Source organism: Xiphophorus hellerii, chromosome 23, assembly GCF_003331165.1.
Source record: "Xiphophorus hellerii strain 12219 chromosome 23, Xiphophorus_hellerii-4.1, whole genome shotgun sequence".
Classification (NCBI taxonomy): Eukaryota; Metazoa; Chordata; class Actinopteri; order Cyprinodontiformes; family Poeciliidae; genus Xiphophorus; species Xiphophorus hellerii.
In genome coordinates, this window is record NC_045694.1 from 23110470 (window position 1) to 23128184 (window position 17715).

Here is a 17715-nt window from a genome sequence, read left to right on the forward strand (position 1 = left end):
CAGCCCAATTTTATTAGAGGTTACTCTGTCTAGCCATGGTTTAGCTTGGCTTTAGTTTTATCACTGTGCTCTTTCTCTATTTCTCAAGTTTTATTGCTTGAATAAAACTTCATTAAAGAGGATCAAAAATAACTTATAAGATGACTTATACGAGGATCCTGTTCATGTTTGATGTATCTCTCAGTTTTGAAACCGTTCCTACACCAGTCATAGGACAAAAACAAAAGAGCCTGTAGTTCTAAGAGACAGATTTAACTATGTTGAGGGCTGTTTGTGTAGTTTTAGTGGCTGAGTGAGCGATTGAGGGCAGCATGCTACGTCATGTTCGGGACACTTGAATCTGCCTCAGGGCAACAAGTCATCCACGTGGAACTCTCAAAGGTCTACCTACGCAACACAGAAACAGCTAAACCCTGTCATGTTTAAGTTGATATTTCTTAAAGCAACCAACATTCATGTTTTCAGATGTAGCACATTTACTGTCAAAGTTAGTGCTGTTGGAGTTATTTGAATTCAGAGTGGCAGTAACCAGGATATTTGTGGGCTCTTTCGAACTTTCTTGAGTGGTTGGCATTTTGCTTGGATGGTTGGACGGCCATGCTTTGGTTTCAGGTGAAAGAATGTGGAAGAATAAAGAATGTGGGTTAGCTATTAGTCGGCATGTGTGTTTACACAGCAAGCCTTTCCCAGGTGCTATACAATCCCCAGGATTACAGTGGAGGGCAATCCAGAAAGCTTACACACACACACACAACACACACACTGCACCACAATCTCCCTACCCCCCAAAAGGAAAAAAAGAGGAGGGTAGACAGAGGGAGGTGGAGAGAGATAACAGATCAGATGGAGGAAGGGAGAGGTAAAGGGAGTGCGAATTCAGCCTACTCGAGCTAACCTACAAATACAAAGGCTTCACAGGACTGAGTGAAGCTAGAAATCTTTAACAGGACGGTGGAATATCTTGTTTTATTCCTGCATCTATTTTGTGTATAAGGGAGCTGGTTTGCTTCCTTCTTAATCTTGCAGAATGGTGGGTCTCTCATCCATTGCTGTTGAGGGTAAGTTTTGTTACATGTTCTATTTGGCTCATAGTTTCCATTCCAGGTGTATACAGTAAAATGTCAGGATTACAGTTAGAATAGAAAAGATTTTTAAAGATGTTCCACTTTATTTTGCTCCCCCAAATTCCATTGTGCATACCTTGAAAAACAAAACAAAAAAAAAAACTCACATCACTTTGCTTGAAAACTCATAGACTAAGTGGTTTAAACGTACTGGGGAAGCCGCATGCCAGTAAAACCAGGTGGTGAAACGTTGCTGTTTTAATCCACTAAAGCCTCTGTGTGGGTGTGGACTGATCTGCTGGTTGGGATGCAGGCAGCGATGTTGTGAAACTGAGCTGATGCTAAATCACTGAAATCTGTGACTTTTGACTCACTGTGACGATGTTTGTGTTTGCATTGCATGCCACGGAACATTGTCTCAGCATGAGGAAGATCTTTTAGCATAACGGGGGAGTAGCAAGAAGAAAAAAATATATATATATCTACGTGCACCCAGTTGAGGTCACATTATTCGTTTCATCAGAGTTTGTCGGACATGTTAGCACAGGTGCTGAACTCCCGTTGCCACCCCACACCCCCACTCAACCTCCTTCCCCTGCAGAGTTTAAACAAAAAAAAGAAAAAGAAAAAACTCCAATTGGAAGCTCCTTTTAAAGGCCTGCTCTGTAGTGTTAAACAAACCATTCTCTCTGACTTACAAATGTGTGCTCGCTTACACAAATGCCATGTACTCTTAACAAGCAGAGGAATGTTGTTGGTGTTTTACAGCAGTTATAAGGCAAGTGAAAAGGGCTATATGTCTGAATGTGTACAGAGCTTTGTAAAACTTTTAATATTTATGCATTTTCTTTTTTTTCTCTCTAGTTGCTCAAAGCTTAAACAATCAAAGTGTCTTTGACCAACAACAAAACTCTTTTTCAATCTCCTGCAGAGCTTAGGACTGTACTAACAGTGCTAAGATCACTTTTGTTTTTTTCAAATTTTATATTTCTACTTTTAGTTTGTTCTCTCAAATAAGAATTTTAGCGTTCCAATGATAAATAACAATAATAAAACAACCCCAAAAGTTTTAATTGTAATTTCAAAAGCCAGAGATCCACAACTAATCCTGAATTCAGACTGCATATGGATGCTGTATATATGAACACATTTTTTAAGTTGCAGAATTATGTTGTTTATTTGCTTATTAGATAAATAGCACACCTAGTAGTGCATAATCTATCTCTGATCTTATTCTTTTATTAGATACATGAAATATGCTAAATACGTATGTTTGGATACAGTTGTATTTGCTAATGGTTGATCAAAGAAGCAGCAAGATCTGGTAGAACTACACTATATTTAATTAGAAACATATTTCTTGCTAAAGTGAATTCTGGCTTGCTATGCGGTATCCAGTTGCTTACCGTCCGTATGGTGCAAATTTCTGATATTGTTTTGAGTCCTGGGTCTGCTGATGCAATCTGCAGGCTTGATACCTTGAGACTCTTATTTTGAAATAAGAAAGGAAGTGGTTTTTCTGACAGACAAAAAAGACTTTCTGTCAACGTGAAGCTAGGTGACGCACCGTTATGATGGCTTCCAGTTGTACTTGGAACTGGGAAATTTGGACTTCCCCATCTGAAATATCAACTGGAAATCAACTGGGGCAGCTCCGACTACCCCCAGTTATGACTTGTAAGGTAGAGTTTGTGTTTCAATATGGCTGCTTCTCGCATCAACAGTTGTGGTGGAAACATGCTTATTTTACAAGACACGCGTGTAAGGGTGCGTCTTGAAATCAATATTACTTATAGTGCTTAAAACTGTAAACACAACAAACTAAAATTAGGGTTTTCTTATGGAAAGTAAAGTTTTAAATGACGTTTGTAAGAGGTAATGCAGACAATATGGGTGACGCCATGTCGAAATTCCAACTTCCGTCAAACTCGCCACCAAGTTTCCCAGGTGATTAAAGCGTAACAAATATATTGAGGATGCCCCATCGCCTTTTAGCGAGCGTTTAGCTGGTTTGAGTAGTTGGTGGAAAAAAGAAACACTGACAGGCTGACAGGCATGATATTAATTAATTGTAAGCGTTATCATCTGCTTAAGGTCCTTCTATTGGACTAAACCTGATGAATGTGAAATTTAAATAACCTTGACTGACAGAATCTGCATTAGTTTTGTTCTACACTGAATGGAGATTATGTAAACAGTAGTTTAAGATTTATGAGAAATTTAAACGATTTATAAAAGCAGGGGAAGGGGAGTATTTTTTTGGCATTGGACCACTTTAGAATCAGACCAGGATAAATACCACAGTATGGATTACTCCAACCTGGATGAGAATAATCCCCACTGACGATAGATTCTTAAAAACAAAACTTGAGATTTATGAAACATTTTAAGATAATACTGCACTGCAGAGCATCTTGTCAATTGATGAATGTCATCTTCGACAAACATTAAATACGTCTTCGATACATCGAAGCAGGTCAGATCGTTGTTTTGTTTGAAATCTTGATTCTTCTGAAAACTTCCCCAAAATGATTTGTTGTGTCAACCGGTGACTAAACTTGCAGATTTTTAAACAGAAATAACACAACGTTATTGTTTTTATGTCTGTCTCAATTCCCCAGTGGTTTTGGCTTTTTTGTCTTTTTTGGGGGGGAACAGACAAAAATATTCCTACAAACCCTGCTAAAATTTCATGTCCCCCTTGTGTGATCATTATCATATTGTTTTCTCTCCTGAGTTGGAAATATCTTTAGCAATTTTTTCTACCCATCCAGTGCCATGCCTGCAGGTGTATTAATTAGGGTATTCACATTTTGTGCAAATTTTGATGACTCACTGTTGCGATATTAAATGGAAACTTATTTTATCCAGTTAACATGTCAGTGGTTTTCCAACTCCCATCTAGAACAGGATAAACACTAAGATCTGAGTTCTGACTTTCAAGTTAAAGTAACTGCAGCAGGATTATGCATTTCGAACCAATAAACAGTTGTTGCAAATATTTCAAAGATTGTATTATGCTATAGATGAATTGGAACCCACGAGTTTGGGTTTGATTCTCATGACATAACCAGCATTTTAGAGGTGGTCTTCAGCACCCCACATGCCAGATACTACAAAATAATTAATCTTTGCTCATTTTGGCACAATTGCATGGGCCCCCTAATCCTCAAATTGAATAATCAGCTTTCTAAAGCACAGGTCCAAATGAAATAGTGAAGTAGATTTATGACTGCGAGCTCAAATTTTATGCCAACTCTCTGAGAAGCACTGCTTTGATTTCTGCTTTGTTTGATTTAGTGCTGAGTGGTGTATATTTCAGTTTCTCTGCGCAGCAAGTGAGTCATGCTGTGGAAGAGGTTTTGTCTTTCGCCTGGGTAGGGGAAGTCCAGTGCTGAAGCCAGGATCTAAACAGCTGTAGCAGCTGGCAGGGGGACAATATTCACCAGGCCAAGACTTCCCACTCAAGGCAAGCTTCCTTTGCCTCCATGAACTTCACTTCCTTATTTCCCCTGGGTGAATGGGATCTTAATGAGGAGACATTCCTCGTCGCTGCGTGAATTAATTCCTCATGCCCAGTTCTCGGAGAGTTTATTACAATGGAAGGAAACCACTCTAAGGTGGAAAGTAGTGTCTTTAAACAGAAACAGACAAACAGACATGCTGGCTATAGATGTTGACTGTGGCCATGGGAGAGCATTGTTAAGCCCATAGGAAGACCCGCCTCAGGAAACTATGTCTGTTTTTAGGGAGTGGGACTTTGAAACGAAGGACATGCATTGCTGCCAAACAGTAAATATATCTCCCAACTAATAAAAAATGGCAGCTTGTCAGTAGTGATTACATGCAGTGTCACTCTGTCAGAGCTAAACATATGAGAGTCCAAAATTCTGCCAGAATGTATCTATACTTTGTATAGACACACACACACACATAACGGGGGCAGGAATGCCTTTCCTAAAGTTGCAGACCAGAGTTCACACTGACACACCCTATTAAATACACAACTGAAGCCTGCCTGTGTTTTTTCTATCTTGTGTATCTTAGTTTGGGTGTGTATTTGTGTTGTTCAATGTAACGTTTCTTCTTGGCGTATGACCGCCCAGTGAACAAAGAGTTTTCTGGCTCAGCGGCTGTCCCATGTCTGACCCCAGCGAGATGCACGCTTCAGTGGGCCTAACTCGACTGGACTGTGAAAATTAGCCAATTTTGAGTAGTGAGTGAGAGAATAATATGCAAGGAGTGGGAAGTCAGTGAAGGTTGACAAGCAACGACTCATGTCTTGCAATGGTTTGAGGATTAAAGAAGCATAGAAATGTGCATGGGTATGCAAGGACTAGCAAAATGGAAGGAGGAGACAATCAGTAGGCCCTTCTTGGTGATGCTTCCTTGTGGTTTAAGATAAGATAAAGAAGAATGTGAACCACATGCAGCAGGTTGCAAAACCTTTTCCCAGAACATCCAGCAGCTGAAGGTTAGCGGGGCAGTTTATTTAAGTTTTAGTCTGAAAACAGAGAGGGAACCGACCCCAGCTATCAGATCAACACATGATGTGAGTCACATATCCCTTTAATCTGAGTCTTCATAGGTTACAGAACCAGGAAAGCCTTGTAAAATCCACAAGTATTACAGGTTACTGTGAAGAAGTATTTGTTTTCATTAAAAGAAAGGACAATACTTTCGTTGTGAGTATGTCAGCCTCTCATTTCATTGACCTGCATGTCAGATTCTTTTGTCCAGGTTGGAAAACTGTTGAACCTCTTATCATTTCATTTTGTACCAAAACAAAGTGGACTTCCACTGTCTTTAACAACTCTAATTTCGATCAACTTCACTATGTGAATGCTATTTCATGGACCTTAACCGTCATAATAGTTGCTTTGGATTGGTTATTTGAAGAGAAGCAGATGATTACTGTTAAGGAAGCAAAAGTTGGAGGGTGAAGAACAGAGCATTTCCAAAGTATGGATTCCTGCAAAATTTCGGATTTTATATGAAAGAAAAGCCTCGACTTTACAGATACTTGGGAGGAAAAAGGTTTTCATGTTGTTAAGCAGGTGCCTAACATTAGAAGATCATTGGTGGTCCACTGCCTCTTACTTCCGTCTTCTGTCTCAATCCCTGTTTTCCACAACAATTCAATGCAAAAGAAACTTTTTCTTTAGGTTCATAAAACAGTATCTAAACAAATCACTTCGACAGTTTGAGATTGGAGATCTTCAAGAGAGGAAAAGCCCAGTCTAGTCTTGGCTGTCCTTGCTACGAGCTGTTAGTTATAGCCTCTGGGGTGTACAACATGAATATAATGTGAGATTTTTCAATACAATATATTATCTGCATGTAATCCATCAATTTCACTTAAAAAATCCCAAACTATCCATTTAAGGGAAAATGTCAAACAACCTAAGATCCACTCATTGTTTGAGTTAATTACCAATTAGCATTGCTTCCTGTCTCTGAAGCCCCCCGTCTGTTTAGTCTGGTCTGACTCTGGGGGAGTCTGTGCTGAGACCGCTGATGTATATTGACACTCTGTAAAGCATTGTAACATAAAACTAAAGAGGAGAGAAAGCCCCAACGAAATCCTGTGGGTTTGTTTAGACTTGTCCATCTGATCTTTGCCCTCTCTGCTCCTGAACTGATGTCTAGCATCATGACCTTACATGACCTTCCACTCCCTCCTTGTGCAGCAGTGGAGGTGCTGGTTAAGGAGCTGGGTGTGCTGCTGAAGATGCTGGACCAAGAGAACCTCAGCATGTCTACCCAGGAGAAGAAAACCTCAGTGAGGAACCTCTTACAGCAGATCCAAACTTCAGGTCGGAGAGAAGACACAGATAAATGGGGTCAATGAAAGTGTGGAATGTTATAATGATATTTTGTATTTCATTTGCATATTAGTCAAATCCAAAACAGATTTGAAGTATTTTTGGTGTATGTTGTAAGCTAGGCAAAACTGATTTTCATTAAATGTCAAACGTTATTGAATGATAAACATGTTTAAAAATGTGATAATCTTTTATGGGATTCTATTTCCATTTGCTTTTCTTTTGTTCAAGTCACCTGGCTAATCTTATCAGAGATTGACGTCTCTGCTCTCATTGTTTGGTGAATCAACAAAGAATGTTTTTTGTTGATTCTGTCGTCTAGAATCGGGACCAGATTACATCTACGTGAACTCTTCTGTGTACAAAAATGGGACGAGTTTTGTGGAGTCTTTGTTTGAGAAATTTGGTGAGTTGTACACGTCTGTGTATTTGAGATGCTCCTCATGTCTGGTATAATTTTTGAGTTTGAATGTAAATGGTCTGCTGTTTTCCAGACTGCGAGCTCGGCGACCTTAAGGAAGTCACGGATTATCTGAAAGATGACAAAAACAAACAAGATGACACTTTAAAACAGGCAAGCTAACCCATCCAAAATAAAATCACTGGCATTGCAGTTAACAGATGTGTCAGCTTTTAGGCAAAATGAATAAGTGTGCTGCAAGAGTTTTGTCAGTTTGTTTTTCAAAACTTAGTCTCTAGGTCTAACTTTGCAGGTACTCTTAATGACTCATGAATACAAAGGAGTGAAATATGTGGATTCTGCCGGGTCTGTGTGGGATTTTCCCATGTTCACAGACTCATCAGTCTTACATGATGTTGGAAAACTGAGGATTAAAAGGTCCACCCATGTGTCTAATTTATGGAAATCGTTTACTGCTGAGGTTTATATCCTGCAACCCTTTGGCTTTGAAAAAGCATAAACTTGGCAATGAAAGAAACATGACTTTGTTTATGTTTATGTGTCTGCATTCGCAGAGCTGTACAGACTCCCCTCCCCCGCTACCCACAACGCCTCCTCCTGAAGAGCACTACGAAGAGGCCGTACCCCTTAGTCCTGGCATGACTCCTGAGTACATAATCACACGAGGTCAGCATGCTGAAGACTGAACTTGGTGACCTTTGGTGTCAGTTTTATATAGAAAGCCTCCTAGTCAGTGCCGATGATTTAAAACGATCTGCATATGCCCATATATCACGTTGTCCCAAACATAATTACAAAGCACAAGTTAGATTTAAGTGGATAAAGATGCAGTGAGTGAGTTGGATGTCGTGTCATCTATTTTCAGACAGGCCCAGCCCTCCCAACTCTATCGATGACGTCTATGAAGATACCGACAACCACTACCCGGCATCCATTAATTTGCAACGCAAAAACTCCTGTGAGCAAGAAACCCATCAGATATCCCAGTTTCTCTTACTTCTATTTCACTCAGTTAAAGCATCCTTTATTGTCTCCCCTGCTCCTTCAGACAATGACTCGGATGCTCTGAGCAGTTCCTATGAATCGTACGAGGAGGACGAAGAGGAGCGGAGCCCCGGCGTCACTCATCAGTGGCCGTCAGACGAGAGCAACATGCCTCCCGTCAGAGACTGTCGCATATGTGCTTTCCTGCTGCGTAAGAAACGCTTCGGTCAGTGGGCCAAACAGTTCACCGTTATCCGAGAAAACAGACTACAGGTGAGCGGTTCCAAGTCGGACGGCAAAGTTGTGAGCTACATGAGTGACAAAACAACTCAGTGTCTTTATATTCAAAGCTGAGAGGTGGCTGACGAGACTTTCAGATTTGTAATTTTAAAAAAAGTAAAGAGTTTTCTTTCTTCTTCACATTTATGTACTATGTTGTGTTGCATCTCATAAAATCCCACTAAAACACATTACAGTTGGTGGTTGTAATGTTATAGATGTACACATGTTGCTAAGCACTGCTTGTGTCCTCCTTCCTGCAGTGCTATAAGAACTCCAAAGACACGTGTCCCTATGTGGACCTCCTGTTGCCCCAATGCTCTGTCGTCTACGTACCTAAGGACATCAAAAAGAAGCACCATGAGCTGAGGTTCACCTTACCTAATGGAGATGGACTGGTTCTGGCAGTTCAAAGCAAGGAGCAGGCTCACAAGTGGCTAAAGGTAAATGTTACCTTTTTGTGGCAAGTTTAGTTTGAGAATCCAGCTTTCTCTCATCACCGAAGGATGAGAGAAAGCTATACTATGATGTAAAAACTCCCAATAGGTTGTCCGACAGGCGAGCGGTCAAACCGGAGTACCCGAGGAAGCCACGTCTCCCATCGCTCAGAGGAAACACGAGCTTGACAAGGTGAGGATGTTCACTCTCCACCTTCCCTGTCATTTTTTTCCCCCCAAGGTATAATTACACAGCTGAGGTGAGGAAAAGTTTGATTTAAGTAGCAATTGTGCTGTCACCATCAATTTTTCTAAACAGTTGTTTGGCTTAGCCATGATGCCCGTACTTGGCTCGCAAAAGGAAGAAGAGATGCGTAACATAATTAGGTGTTAAGGCAACAATGACAGAGGTGGCAGTGAGTCAGCCTTCGAACATTCTCTGAAGCTTACAGAAAATTGTCCAAACAGAAACTCCAAAAGCCTTTAACAGAAACACTGATGAGACGTGATTAGAGGGAGGGACAAAAAAGAAGATGGTAGGTCAGTTTACCTATGGGTATAACTTTGATTCTGAAAGAAACCAGAGGCCAATACACTGGCTGGCTTTCAGCATAATAAATCTGAAGTCTTTTTAAACACATGCTGACCGATTTCACTCTCTTGTGAACCACACCGAGTGACCTGGGGTGGGATTGAGACGGTGTTGGTGAAAGCCTAAAACTGTGATTGTATTGTTCCTCCACAGAGGTTGTCCGTAGACAGAAACACGTCTGACTCAGACAGCGTGGGTGTTTCAGCAGGAGAGAATAGCAAAGAGAACGGTGAGAAATTTCTTCCAGAGTTGCTCAGTTTAAACTGCATCTTGTAAAGGTTTTCATAATCCTTGAACGTCTTGTCATGTCAGAACTACAAACTCCAATGGATACTTATGAGACTCGATGTGATAAGATAACATTAGGTAACGCACAATGTTTCACAAATTCAAGAATGACAACTGGAGCATGCCTGTTTAGTAATTTTTTTTTTAATTGATACCCCTAATATAAAGCTCACTGAGCACTAGTAAGTGCAAGATCAAAAGATATGATCTTGCAAAACTACTAAGACATGGTCAACGCAGTAATCAGAGGAGTCAAGAGGCTCATGGTAACTCTGAAAGAGATGCAATGTTCCATATCTTAAGTGGGAGAGTCTGTTGATATGGCAGCTATTGGTCAGACACTCAGAGTCTAGCCTTTATGGAGAATAGGCATAAAGAAACAAATTGTTTCAAGAAACACATATAAGTGTGTTGTAAAGTCACGTTTACCAATTAGTTCATGTCTACAGAGAACACAGCAAACATTTTGAAAATGGCACTGAAGTCAGATGAGATCAAAATGTAACAAACGCCATTCAAACTGACTGAGCTAGGTTACAAAGAAGTGGTATGCATATTATATGCATACCTAGCTCAGAGAGATGTACCTCAAAGGCAGCACAAAATTGTCCAGAAATTTGACTCTAGCGAAGTTGAATAAAAATGCATGTCATACCTTTGATTTCAGATTTTCTTTTATAAAATCTTTTCAAGATCAGATGTCCTTTTTCTTTCATTTTGCAAGATTCTGTTTAAAAGCATGTTAGCGCATGTTTCCTTTTTTTACAAGCTAAAATTTTGTTTTAGTTAAGGTGAAGCGGGGAGCTTTCGCTGCAGGACGGAAGATCACACGCATCATCAGCTTTTCCAAGAAAAAGTCATCGCGGTCGGGTGACTCCCGGACGTCCTACGGTGACCCTCGACAAGGTAGCGTCTCGGTCCACTCTCAGACTCTCGAGATCGCTCAAATTCCCAGACAATTTATTTTTCCTTCCCCCTGTTTTACCAAAAACTCAGGCTACCTGTTGGTGCTGGTGAACCAGGTATGGAGAGAGAACTGGTGTTGTGTGTGCAGAGGCTCCCTGCATTTCTATCACGACCGGGGAGACCCGCGGACCTCCCTGCCGTCCCTGCCGCTGAACGGCTGCGAGGTGGTCCCGGGGCTTGGACCCAAACACCCCTTTGCCTTCCGCATCATGAAGGACAGCACGGAGATGGTAGCTCTGGAGGTAAAACTCTTAACACAACTGCACGGATGAGCAGATGATGCAGTAGGCACGCCTTATTAACAACAGTTCACACTGACAACTGCATGGAAAATCATGGCCTTTTCCTAAAAACCTCTTAAAGTAGTTGAGCTTTCAATTCATGCATTTCTTCTCGTGAGTATCAGGTTGGCCAACGCCAGACAGATGTTGTCACTTAAAAAGCCCTGATGAACTCAAATAAACTATGTTCTTATGAGCAGCATGTTTGGGTGGAGTGGGTGGAGAGACCAAATCAAACTTAAAAAAATAAATAAATATTTGACTACCACGAGGATTAATAGACACACTTTTTATTATAACATTTTTGCACAGTTATTTGTATAAAAACTTGTCCGTCTCCTCCCTAAAGAAATAAAGAACTTGGTGAATAATGTTTTATTGATTAAACTTGCTAGAACTTTAGAAACACCCTGTGTTTTGTCAGGCGAGCAGCTCTGATGAGCTTGGCCAGTGGCTCGGCGTCATCCTTGCGGAAATGGGCTCTGCCACGGACCCCGAGTCCCTGCATTACGACTACGTTGACGTGGAAACCATCGCACACATTCGGGACGCCGCTCGAAATTCCTTCCTGTGAGTGAGACAGGGATCAGGTTTGGGATATCTGAGACAGTTCAGAGTAGAGAGGTAGTGTTTTGACCTCCTTCAGGCCTATTTTCTCTCCCTTTTTCTCCGGTCCTAGGTGGGCTACCTCCTCCAGCAGCACCTCCACCGATTCCAGGACGTACGACGAGGTCCCTACTGAGGACACGCAGGTTGGGCACATGCATTCTTTCTGAGTTAAACAGAAAGTTATGGCTGAATGTTTTACTTTGATGCGATTAGACTGCAGGGTCTGTATATGTGTGCAGCTGTTGTGGACCATCTCTATTTGAAGGAAAGACACTTAAATAAATAGGCAATGGTCTATTTCATGCCTTTTTAGATTTCAGGGGTAGAAAAAATGACTGGAAAGGAAAAGGTCATGGCCATTTTGTAGAACATAAACTCCTCTCTTGATCTCACTGGCATTGAGTGCGAGACATACCCTTCACCACCTCTAGCTAATTGCATACACATCTCAGCGTTTTCTTTATTTTATTGGATTTTTATGTTATTATAGGTCTGCTGTTCTAAACTTTCTTTCCTCACTCTCCTCTTATTCTTCTACATGCCATCCATCCCTTCTCCTCTCTCCTCCACCCAGTTAAAGGAGAAATCACGTAATCAAGGGAAGCGACACTCGAGTTGCTCCCACAGCAACTTCGGCCAAGACAAGTCGTTAGTCTCCCTGAAGCGAACGGACTCAAGTAGGTGCATCTAGTCTGTTGTTTCATAGATATTCAAGGAAAATGGAGAGAGATTTGTTTATTAGATTAGGGTAAGGGTCCAAAACAGTCTTGAAAACATGCTTTACCGATTTTCTAACCCTGGATAATGATGCATTAGTTCATTATGATTTGGAGGAACAGAAATGACTTTTGAGATATTAGAGACGTTTTAGATGCAATTAAAAACTGGCCACAGAAGAGTACGTTCCATCCATCCATCCATCCATCTTCTTCCGCTTATCCGAGGTCGGGTCGCGGGGGTAGCAGCTTCAGAAGGGAGGCCCAGACTTCCCTCTCCCCAGCCACTTCTTCTAGCTCCTCCGGGGGAATCCCGAGGCGTTCCCAGGCCAGCCGAGAGACATAGTCCCTCCAGCGTGTCCTGGGTCTTCCCCGGGGCCTCCTCCCGGTGGGACGTGCCCGGAACGCCTCACCAGGGAGGCGTCCAGGAGGCATCCTGACCAGATGCCCGAGCCACCTCAACTGGCTCCTCTCGATGTGAAGGAGCAGCGGCTCTACTCTGAGTCCCTCCCGGATGACTGAGCTTCTCACCCTATCTCTAAGGGAGAGCCCAGCCACCCTACGGAGAAAACCCATTTCGGCCGCTTGTATCCGCGATCTCGTTCTTTCGGTCATGACCCAAAGCTCATGACCATAGATGAGGGTGGGAACGTAGATCGACCGGTAAATCGAGAGCTTCGCTTTTTGGCTCAGCTCTCTCTTCACCACGACGGACCGGTACAGCGCCCGCTTGACAGCAGACGCTGCGCCAATCCGCCTGTCGATCTCCCGCTCCCTTCTTCCCCCATTCGTGAACAAGATCCCGAGATACTTAAACTCCTCCACTTGGGGCAGGACACCCCCCCTGACCCGGAGAAGGCACTCTACCCTTTTCCGGCTCAAGACCATGGCCTCGAATTTGGAGGCACTGATCCCCATCCCGGCCGCTTCACACTCGGCTGCGAACCGCTCCAGCGAGAGCTGCAGATCACGATCTGATGAAGCCAAAAGGACCACATCGTCTGCGAAAAGCAGAGATGAGATCCTAAGGCCACCAAATCGGATCCCCTCAACACCTTGGCTGCGCCTAGAAATTCTGTCCATGAAAGTGATGAACAGAATCGGTGACAAAGGGCAGCCCTGGCGGAGTCCAACTCTCACCGGAAACGAGCCCGACTTACTGCCGGCAATGCGGACCAGACTCTGACACCGGTCATACAGGGACCTGACAGCCCGTATCAAAGGGCCCGGTACCCCATACTCCCGGAGAACCCCCCACAGGGCTCCCCGAGGGACACGGTCGAACGCCTTCTCCAAGTCCACAAAACACATGTAGACTGGTTGGGCGAACTCCCATGCACCCTCCAGGACCCTGCCGAGGGTGTAGAGCTGGTCCAGTGTTCCACGACCAGGACGAAAACCACACTGCTCTTCCTGAATCCGAGGTTCGACTATCCGACGGACCCTCCTCTCCAGGACCCCTGAATAGACCTTGCCAGGGAGGCTTAAGAGTGTGACCCCTCTATAATTGGAGCACACCCTCCGGTCCCCCTTTTTGAACAGGGGGACCACCACCCCAGTCTGCCAATCCAGGGGAACTGCCCCCGATGTCCATGCGACATTGCAGAGTCGCGTCAACCAACACAACCCTACAACATCCAGAGCCTTAAGGAACTCCGGGCGGATCTCATCCACCCCCGGGGCCTTGCCACCGAGGAGCTTTTTAACCACCTCGGCGACCTCGCCCCCAGAGATTGGAGAGCCCAACCCAGAGTCCCCAGGCTCCGCTTCCTCAGTGGAAGGCATGTTGGTGGGATTGAGGAGGTCTTCGAAGTACTCTGCCCACCGGCCCACAACGTCCCGAGTAGAGGTCAGCAGCACACCATCCCCACTATAAACAGTGTTGGTGCTGCACCGCTTCCCCCCCCTGAGACGCCGGATGGTGGACCAGAATCGCCTCGAAGCCGTACGGAAGTCTTTCTCCATGGCCTCTCCAAACTCCTCCCACGCCCGAGTTTTTGCCTCAGCAACCGCCCGAGCCGCATGCCGCTTCGCCCGCCGGTACCCATCAGCTGCTTCCGGAGTCCCACAGGCCAAAAAGGCCCGATAGGACTCCTTCTTCAGCCTGACGGCATCCCTCACCGAAGGTGTCCACCAGCGGGTTCGAGGGTTGCCGCCGCGACAGGCACCGACAACCTTGCGGCCACAGCTCCGATCGGCCGCCTCGACAATGGAGGCACGGAACATGGTCCACTCAGACTCCATGTCCCCCACCTCCCCCGGGACGTGTTCGAAGTTTTGCCGGAGATGGGAGTTAAAGCTCCGTCTCACAGGGGATTCCGCCAGACGTTCCCAGCAGACCCTCACAACACGTTTGGGCCTGCCAGGTCTGACCGGCTTTCGCCCCCACCACCGGAGCCAACTCACCACCAGGTAGTGGTCAGTGGACAGCTCCGCACCTCTCTTCACCCGAGTGTCCAAGACATACGGCCGCAGATCCGATGAAACGATGACAAAGTCGATCATCGAACTGCGGCCTAGGGTGTCCTGGTGCCAAGTGCACATATGGACACCCTTATGCTTGAACATGGTGTTCGTTATGGACAATCCATGGCGAGCACAGAAGTCCAGTAACAGAACACCGCTCGAGTTCAGGTCGGGCGGGCCGTTCCTCCCAACCACGCCCCTCCAGGTCTCACTGTCATTGCCCACGTGAGCGTTGAAGTCCCCCAGCAGAACAAGGGAGTCCCCAGGAGGAGCACTCTCCAGTACCCCCTCTAAGGACTCCAAAAAGGGTGGGTAATCTGAACTGTCGTTCGGCCCGTAAGCACAAACGACAGTCAGAACCCGTCCCCCCACCCGTAGGCGGAGGGATGCTAGCCTCTCGTTCACCGGGGTAAACCCCAACGTACAGGCGCCGAGATGGGGAGCAACAAGTATGCCCACTCCTGCCCGACGCCTCTCACCTTGGGCAACTCCAGAGTGGAAGTATGTCCAGCCCCTCTCAAGGAGACTGGTTCCAGAACCAGAGCCGTGCGTCGAGGTGAGACCGACTATTTCTAGCCGGAACCTCTCGACCTCACGCACTAGCTCCGGCTCCTTCCCCACCAGAGAGGTGACATTCCACGTCCCAAGAGCCAGTTTCTGCAACCGAGGATCGGACCGCCAGGGTCCCCTCCCTCCGCTGCCACCCATCCCACACTGCACCCGACCCCTTTGGCCCCTCCCACGGGTGGTGGGCCCATGGGAGGGGGGGCCCATGTTTCCTCTTCGGGCTGAGCCCGGCCGGGCTCCATGGGTAAAAGCCCGGCCACCAGACGCTCGCCATCGTGCCCCCCCTCCAGGCCTGGCTCCAGAGTGGGGCCCCGGTGACCCGCGTCCGGGCGAGGGAACACCAAGTCCAAAGTTTTCCTTCATCATTGGGGTCTTCGGGCTGCTCTTTGTCTGGTCCCTCACCTAGGACCTGTCTGCCTTGGGTGACCCTACCAGGGGCATGAAGCCCCAGACAGCATAGCTCCTAGGATCATTGGGACACTCAAACCCCTCCACCACGATAAGGTGGCAGCCCATGGAGGAGAGAAGAGTACGTTTCTGACAAAAAAAAAAAAAAACTAAGACATTCTCTGATAATGCACAGTAATACATTAAAAATAAAACCTCAAAAGATTACTGTAAATATATGAACACAATCTCAAACTTCTTGAGTTTATGGTGGTTATTTCTCTTTTAGCATTACCTACATTGGCCCTAATGCTCTGCCATACTTCAATGACTTTGAAGCATTTTTTTTAATAGTGATTACCGTAATTTTTTTCATCTTGAACTGGACTCCAGTATTACTGATTTCTGAGTTAAAATGAACACAGTCATTAATTTCAAGCCTCTTATTTCTGTTAATTGTCATGATTTTCTACTGACAGCTAATTAAGACGCAGCATTTAAGATTAGAGTATTGGGTCATACCAATTACAACCGGACCACACGTTATATTTGTGTGCACAAACTTTGCAAGTAAAGCTAATTCTGATTATGAGATGATAAAATCATTGCAACAAATAACTAAAAATGTAATGTCTCCAAACTAAAGCAGTAAAATTGCTATCATAACAACAAAGTTTATAAGCTGTCATCTTCAAATAAAGCCGTTATGAAATTTTGACAACACAATTGTTGATAAAACTATCTTGAGTCCTTTATATCGAAAGATAATAAATCACAATTGTTCTCAGCAATTAATCAAATCACTCAGCCAAGGTTTCTGTATATATTATTTCTAGTTTTTTCAGGTGTTTTTGGCTTTAATTGGGAATTATTCAACCGTTTACGGCGTTGTTAAATAAATAAGGTTGTTGGATAAAATCTTTTTCATCTTGACCCGAATTGTGGATAAATTGAGAACTTTGAATACCCTCGAAAACACACACCATAAAACCACAGGCTTGTTTTTTCATCTTGACTTTTGAGATAAAAGTCAGACATCAGTGTCAGCACTTTTTGCAGAATACACAATTCCACAATATTTTGACACAGTATTTTTTCAGCTTTAAACCCACCCACGGTGTCCATGTGTCACTCCAGAGTAGAAAACGAATTAAAAAGAAATAATGCAGATGTTTCCTGTTAGCATACTGTAGTTACATTTCACAGTGGAGTCAGAGATTCCGTTTCTCTTGTGCATTAGAGAGCTCACCACTCTCTGTGCGCTCCTTCTAGTGCTGAGCCAGTTTGCTGACAGCCCTGTAATTTAAAGCCCCCATCTGCCTCAATATTTCTTCTTTCTTTGTTGATCCCTTTCTCGTTTTCCACCGGTGATCTCCCTTTTCTCTCGCCCTCTCCCAAACGCCTTGTTGTGTCATTAGCTTTACAAGTGGAGCAGATTAGTGTTTCTGGTTTGCAGAGGGTTCGCATCGCTGCTTCTCCAACTCATAAAAAGAGCTCTGCACTTTTAATGACTGAGAACTTTAGGATGTGACCAGAGATTTATTGGGCACTCGCATTAGATGTGCTGTCTCACCTCCTGACCTCCCGCTCTGTATGAGTCGGTGTGTTATTTCTTCTTCACGCGTCATCTAATCTCTCCCTAAATAAAGTCTTGGTCACAAAGAAAGATAAAACGTAGAAATTCAGCCCATTTAAATCCAGCGCATTATACTTACTTAACTGTGCAACCCTCGTCCGTATCACCACAAAAAAAAAAAAAAAAACGGCGCAGTATTAATCAGACAGGGAGATGCGTTATTGTCTGGGCTTTTTCTCCTTTTTCCCACAACCCCT

The 17715-nt window shown here is 44.2% G+C and overlaps 1 protein-coding gene and 1 long non-coding RNA gene across 6 annotated transcripts in view; both read left to right on the forward strand.

The window, feature by feature from the left end:
• Window positions 1-17715, forward strand: part of afap1l1a (actin filament associated protein 1-like 1a) — a 38265-nt gene that overhangs the window by 12761 nt on the left and 7789 nt on the right. The window contains exons 1-15 of one of the 5 annotated variants that reach the window (XM_032554925.1): window positions 837-1058; window positions 6755-6880; window positions 7212-7295; window positions 7384-7463; window positions 7865-7976; window positions 8176-8268; window positions 8359-8567; window positions 8837-9016; window positions 9120-9203; window positions 9756-9831; window positions 10677-10796; window positions 10887-11098; window positions 11562-11707; window positions 11817-11889; window positions 12321-12423. In XM_032554925.1, the coding sequence (XP_032410816.1) occupies window positions 1028-1058; window positions 6755-6880; window positions 7212-7295; window positions 7384-7463; window positions 7865-7976; window positions 8176-8268; window positions 8359-8567; window positions 8837-9016; window positions 9120-9203; window positions 9756-9831; window positions 10677-10796; window positions 10887-11098; window positions 11562-11707; window positions 11817-11889; window positions 12321-12423 (1729 nt within the window). In that variant the 5' untranslated portion in view covers window positions 837-1027. Of the gene's footprint in view, window positions 1-836; window positions 1059-2646; window positions 2747-6754; window positions 6881-7211; window positions 7296-7383; window positions 7464-7864; window positions 7977-8175; window positions 8269-8358; window positions 8568-8836; window positions 9017-9119; window positions 9204-9755; window positions 9832-10676; window positions 10797-10886; window positions 11099-11561; window positions 11708-11816; window positions 11890-12320; window positions 12424-17715 lie in introns of those variants that run through there. The other 4 variants (XM_032554926.1, XM_032554929.1, XM_032554927.1 and 1 more) reach the window with 4 other exon arrangements.
• Window positions 12430-17694, forward strand: LOC116714386 (uncharacterized). Its single transcript, XR_004338050.1, has 2 exons — window positions 12430-12648; window positions 16024-17694. It is a non-coding gene; the product is annotated as an uncharacterized LOC116714386 (long non-coding RNA).